The 13,238-nt window shown below is 45.8% G+C and overlaps 1 protein-coding gene across 1 annotated transcript in view; it reads left to right on the forward strand.

The window, feature by feature from the left end:
• The window catches only part of OSBPL8 (oxysterol binding protein like 8), a 370,739-nt gene that overhangs the window by 163,968 nt on the left and 193,533 nt on the right, over positions 1-13,238 (forward strand). Inside the window, exon 5 of the mRNA XM_029597145.1 lies at positions 2,103-2,180. Coding sequence (XP_029453005.1) covers positions 2,103-2,180 — 78 coding nt within the window. The remainder of the gene's footprint in view (positions 1-2,102; positions 2,181-13,238) is intronic.

The following is a 13,238-nucleotide window of genomic DNA, read 5'->3' on the forward strand; positions in this document are numbered from 1 at the left end:
CTTACAAAGACGTGTTGGCGGTGGCTGTAAAAATCTGCACTTTTTTCCTTACCGCCAACACAGATGAAAATACTAACACGGTTGGCTCAGATACTTTCGTGAAAATCGAGCGGGCTCATAGGGCGTTAGGCCCGAAACCCGACAGTGTTTTCTGCTTTTCTGTCAATTTCTGAGGGCAAAAATGTGCACGCAGGCGCACTTTTTTTTTTTTGCATGGGGAGGTAATAGTTAATAGCCTCATCAACATGAATTTACATGTGATGAGCACTATTAGCTTCACAGGAGGTTGGACGCACGTTTTGGATGTGCTAGTCTCCTTATTGTAAGGGATTGTGGATGCACGTCAAACGCACCTCCAGTCACTGGTTAACCAGTGTGCTCAGCTGAGCGTACTGTGTTGCGTTGGCCCAGTAGTGTACTAAAGGGCATGCAAAGGAGATACCCATCATACCTTCAGACGGTTATAACACAGTTTTATGGGATTAATCTAATAAGAACATAAGAAAATGCCATACTGGGTCAGACCAAGGGTCCATCAAGCCCAGCATCCTGTTTCCAACTGTGGCCAATCCAGGCCATAAGAACCTGGCAAGTACCCAAAAACTAAGTCTATTCCATGTTACCATTGCTAATGCCAGTGGCTATTCTCTAAGTGAACTTAATAGCAGGTAATGGACTTCTCCTCCAAGAACTTATCCAATCCTTTTTTAAACACAGCTATACTAACTGAACATAAGAACATAAGAAATTGCCATGCTGGGTCAGACCAAGGGTCCATCAAGCCCAGCATCCTGTTTCCAACAGAGGCCAAACCAGGCCACAAGAACCTGGCAATTACCCAAACACCTAGAAGTTCCCATGCTACTGATGCAATGTGCACTAACCACATCCTCTGGCAACAAATTCCAGAGTTTAATTGTGCGTTGAGTAAAAAAGAACTTTCTCCGATTAGTTTTAAATGTGCCCCATGCTAACTTCATGGAGTGCCCCCTAGTCTTTCTACTATCCGAAAGAGTAAATAACTGATTCACATCTACCCGTTTGTAGACCTCTCATAATTTTAAACATCTCTATCATATCCCCCCTCAGCCGTCTCGTCTCCAAGCTGAAAAGTCCTAATCTCTGCAAATGTTACTTTATCAAGTACCTTTTTTTTTAGCTTGATTAATCACATTCTTATAACATTAACTACCATGAAGTGTTTTTCTGGTTTTTTTTCCTTTTAACTACAAAGCAGAAAGTAACACTATTGCTTAATTAGTTCATAATTCAGTGTACATTCTCCCCCAAACAAATGCACAAATAAATGTATTAAATAAATTCTCCTTAATCAAGGATTCTGATCCAGTCACAGGCTTGTATCTTAACTAAGTAAGCCCTTATGAGCATGGTTTTTTTTAGACATATTTGGAGACTATATTATGGTTAGATATTCATAGAGTACTGTAAAAATTGTTTTGCTCAGACTTGGAGCTGTGGTGTAACACCATTTCATTTGTACAAAGTAAAGTACAGGTTGAGTGATATGCAGTTCATTCATGAATAATGTGAGTTGATCCAGTCTATGAGCTAACAGTTAACTTTCAATTTCCTAGTAACACATGCTAAGTAGTTTTTATAATTGTATTTAAGTAGGTTTTCATATTCATGACCTAGTCTTCTATAAATTTATTAAAACCGTAGCACAGTATCATTCACTTATCAGATTTTTAGTAAGTTCAGCAACTTTAAAAATAAAAAAGAAACATGTAAAAAATGTTTTGGAAAGTGGTTCTAAATTTTATTAGTTACTCTTCTTGGTATCATGTCACATTAGTAATTCTGTACAAATACAATTCATTCAGGTGATAGCCAGTCTTAATAGGACCAGATTATGAAAAATTGATTTGCTACATAGAAACTTAGATTAAGATGCCTATAATTGCATGCCTTTAGGTATTTGAATTTATCCTAATCTCTGGCGTTCACACAAGGCTTTCTTTAATGTACATTAAGGTATTGGAAGACCTGAGGAAAGATGAAATGTTGCAGCAGTGTCTTGATTTACAGAAAGCTATTATGTGTGCATTTATTCCTTTTTTTATTTCTGCTTTTCATTTTAGTCTGAGTCAAAACTTTACAATGGCTCTGAAAAGGACATTTCTTCTTCAAGCAAACTCACAAAAAAGGAATCTCTCAAGGTGAGCTGGACTTGCATCTGAGAACCATCACAGGTAGAGGATAAATGCTACGTGCTTTGGGGAAAGGGTCATGTAAGGGCAATACAGCTGGAGCTTTCTGCAAGCCTGACAGCACTGCCAGGATGCTCGAGGTGATTTGCCCACTTATGATTTTGTTGATGCTGGTCATTCCCTCCTGAGGGGAGTGGGGCTGGAGGTGACACAACACAACAAAGATGTCCTCTGGCAAAGCTGTCTTCAGGAGAGTTTCTCTCACAGAACTTCAGATTTGGACATATGGGACCAAGTATGGGCCCATTCTCCTTTACCTGGGTGGAATTTTTCCAGGGACTACAGACCATTCTGCAGGGGCGTCCTTTGGAGATGGTAATGCAAATGCAATGGCACAACAATCCCTGATGCTGTTCGAGTAGATGGTGGATCAAGACAGTGATGATGATTTGGATTGCTCCCCTCGTAAGGATTTAGAGCCACATAAAACTTATCAGTTTCTTTCTTAGGAAAGAGTTACTAGGTCTGATTTCTCAGATTCTGAAGACACTTGGGAGTGGCTGGGAGTGACTCTTCAGGTGTGCAGAAGGAAGACCCCATATTGGTTACCCTCCACAAGCTTCATGTTTCTTTTCTCTCCTGGATGTGATTCAAGAGTTGATTGACCTTGAATGGAGTGCGCTAGAGGCAAGCTTTAAAGGTGGACATGCCTTGATGGGTTTATATCCCTTGGATCTGCAGGCAAGAAAGCAGTTGCTTTTCCCAAAGGTGGATGCATTGGTGTGTTCTGTCACTAAGCGAACCACCATTCTGGTGGAAGGAGGGGCAGCTCTAAAGGATGCTCATGATAGGATTGAAGCTATCCTTAAGCAAGCCTATGAGGCCATGGCGAGGAACTTGAAAATTGCTCTTGTTCTCTGGTGGCTCGAGCTATTCTGCAACTCTCTCAGGAGTCTGGGGGACTGTTTCAGATGGCAGAGCGGTAATGGAACCAGGAGCAGCCTTCTTAGCTGATGCAGGCTGTGACCTTGTTTACACTGTCACCAGAGGGATTGCTTCCGTAAAAGTGGTTAGACGTTAGCTGTGGCTGCACAATTGGTTCAATCTCACCAAACTGCCCTTCAAGGTTTCTCTCTTGTTTGGCAGTGAGTTGGAGAAGATGGCAAATAGATGGGGAGAAGCCTGGGTCCCTCATTTACCAGAGGATAAGAAGCCGGCTTTACGGTTTTTTTCGGGCAAGTGGCCGCTCTTGAGATTTCAAGATATTTCATCCTTATATCGGAGCTTCTTCTCAGATACCCCATCCCTTCAGTAGGTCTCTGTCCTTTCACTCCAAAAGGCCTCAGAAAGATGCAGGCTCCAGGAGTGGAGATCTCTGTCTTCCCAATGAAGGTTTATGAACTAACCTGTTGGTACAAGAGATAGGCAGCCGTCTTATCTCACTTTTATCAGAGGTGGGGCCATATCACATTGGATCAGTGGGTCCTGGAAGTGATTTGGGATGGCTATGCTTTAGAATTTCTTTGCATTCCTCTGGATGCCTTTATGATTTCTCCATGCATCTTCCCTCAGAAGAGGGTAGCAGTGGAAACTGCATTGAGAACTTTTGGACCTGAAGGCCATAATTCCTGTTCGCAAATTGCAACAAAATATGGGCCACTATTCCATCTATTTTGTTGTACCAAAGAAAGAGGGGTCCTTTCGACCTATCCTACATCTCAAAGGTCTCAATCGTCATTTGCTTGTCACTCATTTCCAAATGGAGACACTACGCTCCATAATGGCAGTACAATCAGGGGAACTGAAACTGACAGAGGCATATCTGCATATTCCCATTCACCAGGACCATCAACAGTTCCTAAGGCTTGCCATTCTGGGATGTCATTACCAGTTTCAATTCTTGCCTTTCGGGCTGGCCACTGTACCTAGGACCTTCTCCAAGCTCATGGTGGTACTAGTGGCAACCTTACGCAAGGGTGGCTTCCTAGTTCACCCATATCTGGACAATTGGTTGATTCAAGCCAAGAGCATGGAAGAAAGTCACCGGACCTCTTGTAAAGTGATCTCCTTACTGCAGGATCTAGGCTGGATGGTGAACTTGGCCAAGAGCAGCTTATAGCAGTCTCAGATGGTAGAGTATCTCAGCGTTCGTTTTGATACAAAGCAGGGCAGAGTGTTTCTGTCAGAGAATTGAATTCAGAAGTTGATTACTCAAGTTCAAACCCTGAGACTGTCCGCCCATCAATGTGGTCTTGTCTTCAGGTCCTGCGTTTGATGGAAACCACTTTGGAGGTTGTTCCCTGGGTAAGATCGCATATGTGACCTCTTCAATGTATGTTGCTTTCCCACTGGAGTCCGCAGTTGCAAGACTGCGCGATGAGGCTTCTCTTACCATTGGAGATGAGCGTCCAATTGCAGTGGAGATTGCAGGCAGATCATTTCAGAAATGGTGTTTCCTTGGAGACACCGGATTGGTTAGTGCTCATGACAGATGAGAGCTTCCTGGGTTGGAGGGTTGATGGTGCAAGGTCGCTAGAATGCTGAGGAATGGCAGTGAAATATCAACCAATTGGAAGCATGGGCGGTACAGCCGCTGTGCTTGCAGTTCGCCAAGAATCTAGAGGCTTGGGTGGTCTGGATAATGTCAGACAATGCAATAGCAGTGGCCTACATCAATCATCAGGGTGGAACCAGAAGTCAACAGGTGTCTGAGGTAATAGATGCACTCATGGTATGGGCAGAGCAACATCTGCTAGATATATTTGCCTCCTACATTGCCAGAAAGGACAATGTACAAGCCAACTTTCTCAGCAGGAAGAGCTTGAACCCAGGAGAGTGGGAGTCTGCTTTCAGCTGATAGTGGAGTGCTAGGCTGCCCGTAACTGGACTTTCTAGAGACTTCAGACACTGCAAAAGTTCCTCAGTTTTTCAGTCACAGATGGGATCTGAAAACGCTACGCATCGATGCTCGCGTTCAGGTGTGGCCACGTAGAAGCCTGCTGTATGCCTTCCTGCCCTGGACTCTGATAGGCAGGATTGTTCGGAAGATTGCAAGTCAGATCGACACCGTACTATTGGAAGCTCTGGATTGGCCCTGGAGTCCATGATATGCTGATCTGCAGAAATTGTGGGTGGGCAGTCTCATCAGACTGCTTCCTTAGAAGGATCTGTTGCAGCAGGAACTTTTTCTTCACGAGGATCCGGGTCGATTTTGTCTTATGGTTTGGCCCTTGAGAGGGCTAAGTTGAAGCATGGTTATTCGCCTCCAGTGATTTCCATTTTACTTCGGGCCAGGATATTTTCTACATCTCAGGCCTATGTGAGAGTTTAGAGAATTTTTGAGACCTGGTGTATGGAGCAAGATTCTCAGCCTCTCAAAGTGGATATTCCATTGATTTTGGAATTTTTACAGGAAGGATTGCATAAAAGTTTGTCCCTTAACACACTAAAGGTTCAAGTGGCAGCCCTCGCTTGTTATAGGGAGCAAGTCCATGGTGGGCCTTTGTCTTCCCATCCTGATGTGTCCCAGTTCTGGAAGGGAGTTGAGCATCTTCACCTCCCTTGTGACTACTGTTGCCTCTGTGGGACCTTAATTTGATCCTCAATTTCTTGACAGGTATGACTTATTGGCTGCTATGTGACCTTTCCTTGCAGCTGCTTACCTTGAAGACAGTTTTTCTACTGGCAATCTGTTTTGCACATCAGGTTTCTAAGCTGCAGGCTCTTTCTCACAGGACAAGCAGGATGGTAGTCCTCACATATGGGTGACGTCAGTGGATGGAGCCCTGTCACGGAAAACTTTCTGTCAAAGTTTCTAGAAAGCTTTAACTGACACTGGCACCCTGAGTGCACTGAGCATGCTCAGCATGCCATTATCCTTGTGTCCACAGGTGTCTCCCTTCAGTCTTCTTTTTTCCGCGCTGCAGATAGTATTGCGGTCAGGAGCTCTGTGAGAAACTCTCACAACTTTTCCTCACAGAAACACTTGAAGTTTTATTTCACAAATAATTTTTCCCTACACGGGTCTCCCTTCACGTACATTTATTCAGTGCTCGGTGAGTACTATGCCCTGTTTTTCGGTTGGTTCCTGTCACCTCACTAATGGTTTCCCAGGCCTACCAACCGAATTGCGGCCCTCCCTCTCCCTATGTTTTTAGCCCCACAAAGCCTGCGAGTGTCCTCCTGCGATCTTCCACCTGGTTATTAGGGTTAGTGGGATAGGGACGTCCATGGTTACCGTTGCCGCCAGGGCCGCTGTTGAATCCAGGCCTCCATTGATTCCCTCAGTACCTTAGTAGTGGTCGATGCCCCCATCAATACTGTCGGTGCCTCCATCCATGCCATCCTGCCTCCATCAATGCCATCGATTGCCCGCCCCCCCCCCCCCCACCCGTTACATCGATGCCATCGATCCCCGCATCAATTTTGTCAGTGCCATAGATGTTTACATCCATGACACTGATCTCTCCATGAATTCCATCGATGCCCACGTCGTTGCCATCTATGCCCACGTCGATGCCATTGATGTTTCGATGATACCCTCGAGGCCACCTTCAATGCTGCCATCGATACCGTCAATACTACCATAGCACCTAAATGCAATGCCCTCGACTAAGCAATATGCTCCATGGTTCGGGTTCTCAACCAAAGCCCCGTATCATCCTAGGGCACTAGTCAGTGCCAGGAGCAGTGCAGGCTTGCTGACAGCCTGTCACCACTTGCCATCCAAGACAGCGAGGGCATCCACCTCGGCGCTGGGGAAAGACCGGGCCGAGCATTGTGGCAATCATCATCACCAGCATGGTGACCATCCGCCACCGACGCAATCCAGGACATCAGTGCTGGAGAATTGCCGGGCCGAGCGCCGAGAGAGACATCGCCACTACCATAGCCTCTATTACGCACATTGGTGGCAGTTCCTTGGTGCTGGAGAATGACCAGGCTGAGATCCGAGGTATACCTATTCCGCACTGGCGTCGTACATTAAGCCAGTTGCGAAGTGGGCCCGGATTCATGAGTCATGTGTTCCTCTGCACTTGAGGCGCCGAGGCGTTCCCCACCGACACCAGTGCGGGGTTCTGAGCCACCACAAAATAATGTGGAAGCGCCAGACACACCTAGCCTATGTCCTCTGTAGCTGCGCTACCATACCAGATTACAGAGTTGAGTCTGACATTTACGTCCTTCAGGCTGTCCTTGATGCCTCCCGAAATCCATGGAGCCATCGAGATTCACTGACTCGTCCTTCTGCGATCCACCACGAAGGACTGTAAGTTCTCTAATCCCGCTTCAGTGACAATCCCATCGATACCTGGTCACTAAATCGGGCCACATGGTTTCGGAAGGTTCTAGGTCGTATTATCTTCCAAGAACCGTGTCAGTGTCATATATCACTATTGCTGGCTATGATTGACACAACACCAAGAGAACCTCTCTACCAATAATTTGGGATTGCATTGAGACATCCTCTTGTTTTCAGCAACGGGATTCCGTTCTCAATAATACTCTGGCTTCTGGATCCTAATTAAGGTCTGAAGTCCCAGATACACTAGCTGGTCTGCTAGGCACAAAATCCAGCAGACACTGCCTCACTTGCAAGCCCACCTCGAGAGCTGGCGACAGCTCTCAACATTTTCTTGCACAGCAGACAGAGATGCGGGTAAGACTTTTACCGCTCATGCTCCCGTGGGAGACTAGCTGATATCTAGATTACATCAGCTCTGCCAGTTGACACCCCCTGGTTTTTCAACTTTGGATATCAGAGCGGCCACCCCACTTAGTACCTGGGTTCAGAGTACAGTCCCCCAAATGCTACAAAGCGTGGGGGGGGGGAGTTTTGGGAGTTTTTAATCTCACTATTCTTTCCTCCAACAGAAAGCAGATGCTCTCCGCCCACCCTGGACCTCAGAAATGTCAACTTTCTTCAGAAGGGACAGGTAAAATGGTGTGTCTCGTCACCATGCTTCCCTTACCGCAGTAAATGGGTTGCCTCTCTCCTCTAGTCTTTCTATGTGTTTCATAGTGAGTCAACAACATTCCAATCCCAAGTTTTGTCAGTTGCAGTAGCTTTGGCAACTTGTGTATTTTACCAACCTCACCAGCATTGACTGCTGTTTCTCTGCGGAGTAAAACATCATTCACGCTTTCCTTGCATGGATAACTGTCTAATAGCAGTCAATCCAAGCAAGGAGCTCTATTTTCTCCACAACTCACTATAAATCTAGTACCTGGGATTGCGGTTTAACTACCATAAATCCCATATGCAACAGTTCTGGGCACTACAGTCGCAACAAACTTCCTGCCCAAAAACCGTGCAGACATATAGACAATTTCCTACACATTTCTGCGCGCATGCAACATAACCTCAGCTCCTCATTCTTTCATGGATGGGCCACAGGGTTTTTTCACTATCCACTTTACTCATTTGCCCAGATTGGCTATGAGTAAGATTCAGTGGAATTTTCAATTAGCAGTGGCTCTAAGCTGTTCATCTGCTTTCGTCCCTGATCCATATTATCGATCTAGAACCAACTTAGATGGTTCTGGTCACGGTCGCATTTACTTAGGGTTGAAGAGTTCGAATTCACATTGTCCCAACCCAGTAATTTATTTATTTTATTTATTTACGATTTTTATATACCGATGTTCATTTCAAAAAGAGATATCACATCGGTTTACAATAAGGTACAATAGGTAATTCACTATCCCCTAAAAGGGCTTACAATCTAAAATTTTTGTACCTGAGGCTAAGAGATTACAAAAATAAAATCATCAAAATCAAAGTTCTTAACAATTAAGCAAAAGGTATAACAAGGAACATATTAAACAAATAACACAAAGGGGAGTGCCCCTTTGTCGCACCCTTTCGGCGCGCGGTGCCTGCTGGCTTGGCACCTTTCAAACTGCCCGGATCCGTTTGCGATGATGTCAGGGGAGGGGGCGGGTCTCAAATAATGGCTTTCCCCACAGAAAGCTCTTCTCAGTTTCAAATTGTCTATTCCGCTCCATACAGAGTTTTACATCAACTTCCTGGAACTTCCAGCCATGCGTTATGCCTTCTATGCTTAAAATACTGCTTCTGCAACAAACCTTTGTGCATACAGACAGATAGCATAGTAGCAATGTGGTATTCCAATACACAAGCATGCACAACCTCTTAGTTGCTCTGCCAGGAAGCTGCGCAGCTTTAGCCGTTGACCCTTGCACACTCCATGCATTCCCGGGCTACTGATCTAACAGACTTACTGAACACACTAGCAGACCTTGACCATAGATGTTTCCATCCTCTCAAATGGTCTCCGACTACATGTGTAGCGAGCAAAATCTTCTAGCACTAAGGTCAACCGATCTTGCCCTCTGCGTCCGAATTGAACCATACGGGGAACAGATTCTACTCCCTACACATGTCTCAGAATGCGGTCCCATGGACGCCTTTGCTCGTTCTACAACAAAGGCCTCTTATATATGTCTCTTTCGATGCCTCTCATAGCCAAAGCTCTCATTGTGCTGCAACAGGACAGGGTTCACTGTTTCTCAGACCCACGTCCTGACCACAAGTATGCTTTTCCCATTATTCTCTACCTATCACACCAGTAACCAGTTCGCCTTCTCACAGGTCAGTCTCATATCACGGACTCACTGATGTTCTCAGGTACTGGTAGTGTCACAACAGCCTTCCTCACATAAATCTTCCCATTCCAAATGGCATGATTTACCACATGGCGCATACAAAACGGTATTACCCCTTTTCTACACCACACTTTTCTCTTGTTCCCTCGGATTCTACTCTCCAGACATCCTCTGCATGGGTACACCTCAGTTCCAATTTGGCGTACCACTTGAGAGTAGGGATGCCCGATTAACGGTTCATCCCGTTCTGAGTCAGCTTACCATGGGTTATCCACTGCTTAAGCCACCTCTATTTTCATTGGTTACGGAATTGGGCCTACATTTAGTGCTGACAAGACTCGTACGTTCCCCGTTTGAGCCTTTATATTCCTCTCACCAGTCTGGCATGGGAACTTCTTTCCCTCGTAGTCATCACTTCTGCCAACAGGGTCAGTGAGTTACACACCTTGTAACATACTCACCTGATCCTGCGTTCCTCCGTGACCGAGTGGTCCTACATAATCACTGTCATATCCTTCTTAAGGTAGATGCAGCCTCTCACCTTACTCAGCATATACTCTGCCCACTTTTTCCCAACACATCTCTCTCTCTCTCTCTCTCTCTCTCTCTCTCTCTCTCTCTCTCTCTCACTCACCAGGGCGAGAGGGTTTTCCACTCTTTAGACTGTAAGAGTGCACTTGCATTCTATCTAGAACGCACTACACTCCATAGGAATTACACCTAACTCTTTCCTTCTGTGGCAAAAGACAAGCTGCGAGTTCCAGTGGGCAAACAGACCTTTTCCTCCTGCTTAGCGGACTGTATCTCCTTTTGCTACCGGCAAGCAGGCATTCCACTACAAGACCGTGTAAAAGCACACTCTGTTAGGGCCGTGGCAACCTCAGCAACTCTGCTTTCTTGCCATGAGCCTTTTCTGCGTATGACTCCGGGAGCAGTACAGCTTTGGACCATGCCATCTTTTTTGTCAAAAGTGGTTTTGGAGTTTCATTTGAATCAATCTATTTCTGTACCTATATAGGACAGGGTCAGAGACGAGAGTACCACCTTTTGCATACTGTGGAGATCAAACGTCATTTGCTGCACTACTTGAAGGTTACTAAATCTATATGGAAGTCTGATTTGCCTGTTTGTGCTCCATGGTGGCAGTAAACAGGGGAATCAGCAGCATGGGCATCTATAGTCCGTTGAGTTAAAGAAGTCATCATGGCTGCCTATGTGGATGCCTAGATTCCTTTGCCGAAGCAGATTAGGCCTCATTTCACGAGGGCTCAGGCAATATCGTGGGCGGAAATTTGATTGTCTCCTGTCGAGATTTGCTGAGTGGTGACATGGTCATTGCACACCTTTTCCAATTACCACTTGGATGTTCGGGCTCAGGAGGACACCGCGTTTGTGTGAGCAGTGTTGACTGGACTGTGGGCAGCCTCCTGCCCTATTTGGGAGTAGCTTTGGTACATCTCACTTGTGGGGATTGGCCTGCTTGAGTTCAGAGGAAGGAAAATTACTACTTGGCTGATAATTTCCTTTCCTCTAATGAAGAGAGGCCAATCTCTGAATCGCCCTCAGCTGTTGAGTTTGGTCTTTGGTTTGGCCTTTAGGTGTGGTCATTGCAGAATAGTGTTCCTGTTTTTTGTTTGAAGACTGGTAAGTGGCTTAACCAGCTCCTCAGTTTAATGATTGTTAATTCTTTTGGCTGAGCTCAGTGTTCCCTTTTGGTTGGAAGCAAGAGTGGGTGATTGTTAATAATCATGTTCAAGTATAATCAGTTGTCCAAAGTTTTTGGCTTTTTCAGAGAATACTGGTGGGCTGATGTCGGGGCAGGGCTATATGTCCGTGACATCAGCTTTTACTCAGTTTCCATCTGCTGGTAAAGGTGCATAACCCATTTGTGGGGATTGGCCTACCTTCATTGGAGAAAAGAAAATTATCAGTTAAGTAGTAATTTCTTCTTCTGTACTTTTAGAACTTTAATTTGGTCTGGAATTGGAATGTAGTGATGGAGATGTGAATAATAGCAGTCATGCTCTTGTAGTGGGTCAGTAGTATCTGAGACACCCCACTAGTTAGTCTTTAGTAGATACCTTAGTAGTTTTGACTGACTTATCGTCCTTTTAGAGAGAGTACCATTTCTATATGATATGAACAAAATATGTAATGATTGTTATCTGAAGGGTTTATGGTTACGCTTCACTCACAAGAATAGAGCTTTGTATAATATTTCGGTTCTAAATCTTTAGAAGGTGTCATTCAACTCCTGTCATTTTGGTTATAGAAACCCCTTCCTTCCTTCACAATTAATAAGGTGCTTGTATTCTGCACATATTTCATTTCATTTACCACTTACATACCACCATATTTGCTTTTTCTGTGGCATTCTTGCTTTGTTTCGGTTATTTGTGTATTTCTGTAACTTCAAGCAACAAGGAAAGGCGCTGTTTGGATAACACAAGTACTCGGGACCAGTCGTTCAGGCACGCCCTCCAACCTTCCACGCTATTACCATAAACAAAGTAACACAACAACTGGTTGGCATAACAAATAAGGCCGCAGTTTATTAAAACCTAACCCGAGCCACACTTAACATTAGTCCAAAATTAAACTCCCCCTCCTCCACCTCCTCTGCCGCATGCCATTCTTCACCTACCATCGCGGCCCAATGGTAAGCATCTTGGAGCCCCCCCCCCCCTTCACCTACCCCGCCACCTCATCGGCGAGGGTAAGTTAGCGGCCTGAGCATCGGCCCCCCCCTTGCTCTTTAGGCCTTCTCGTGCAGCAGCTCCAAACTGCACAAGCATTACCCCCCCCCCCCCCTCCAACGTGCCCTTCCCAATTACAAATAATACACAACCACATAAGGCTCGGGTTTACCGCCAACTGCGACAGTCCATGAACAGTAAAACAAACAGAGCGCAGAACGAGTGAAGGGCGGGAGGGAGGGAAACAAATTGCCTCCGCTTTCCTTGCTGCCGAATGCCTCAATGACCGTTCCCTGCTAGCCCCGCTCCCTTCCTAACCCCCTTATCCAATGGCAGCGCGGCTTTTCAAACTGCCAGCTGCCATTGGTCCCCAGTCCCCCCTCTCTACCCACCCCCCCCCCTTTTCCGGCTGCCTTGCCTCTGCCCGACCCTGTGTTATTTTCGGCGACCCCGGGACATGCCCGGTTCGCCTCCTTTAACACAAGTACTCGGGACCAGTCGTTCAGGCACGCCCTCCAACCTTCCACGCTATTACCATAAACAAAGTAACACAACAACTGGTTGGCATAACAAATAAGGCCGCAGTTTATTAAAACCTAACCCAAGCCACACTTAACATTAGTCCAAAATTAAACTCCCCCTCCTCCACCTCCTCTGCCGCATGCCATTCTTCACCTACCATCGCGGCCCAATGGTAAGCATCTTGGAGCCCCCCCCCCTTCACCTACCCCGCCACCTCATC

Source organism: Rhinatrema bivittatum, chromosome 4, assembly GCF_901001135.1.
Source record: "Rhinatrema bivittatum chromosome 4, aRhiBiv1.1, whole genome shotgun sequence".
Classification (NCBI taxonomy): domain Eukaryota; kingdom Metazoa; phylum Chordata; class Amphibia; order Gymnophiona; family Rhinatrematidae; genus Rhinatrema; species Rhinatrema bivittatum.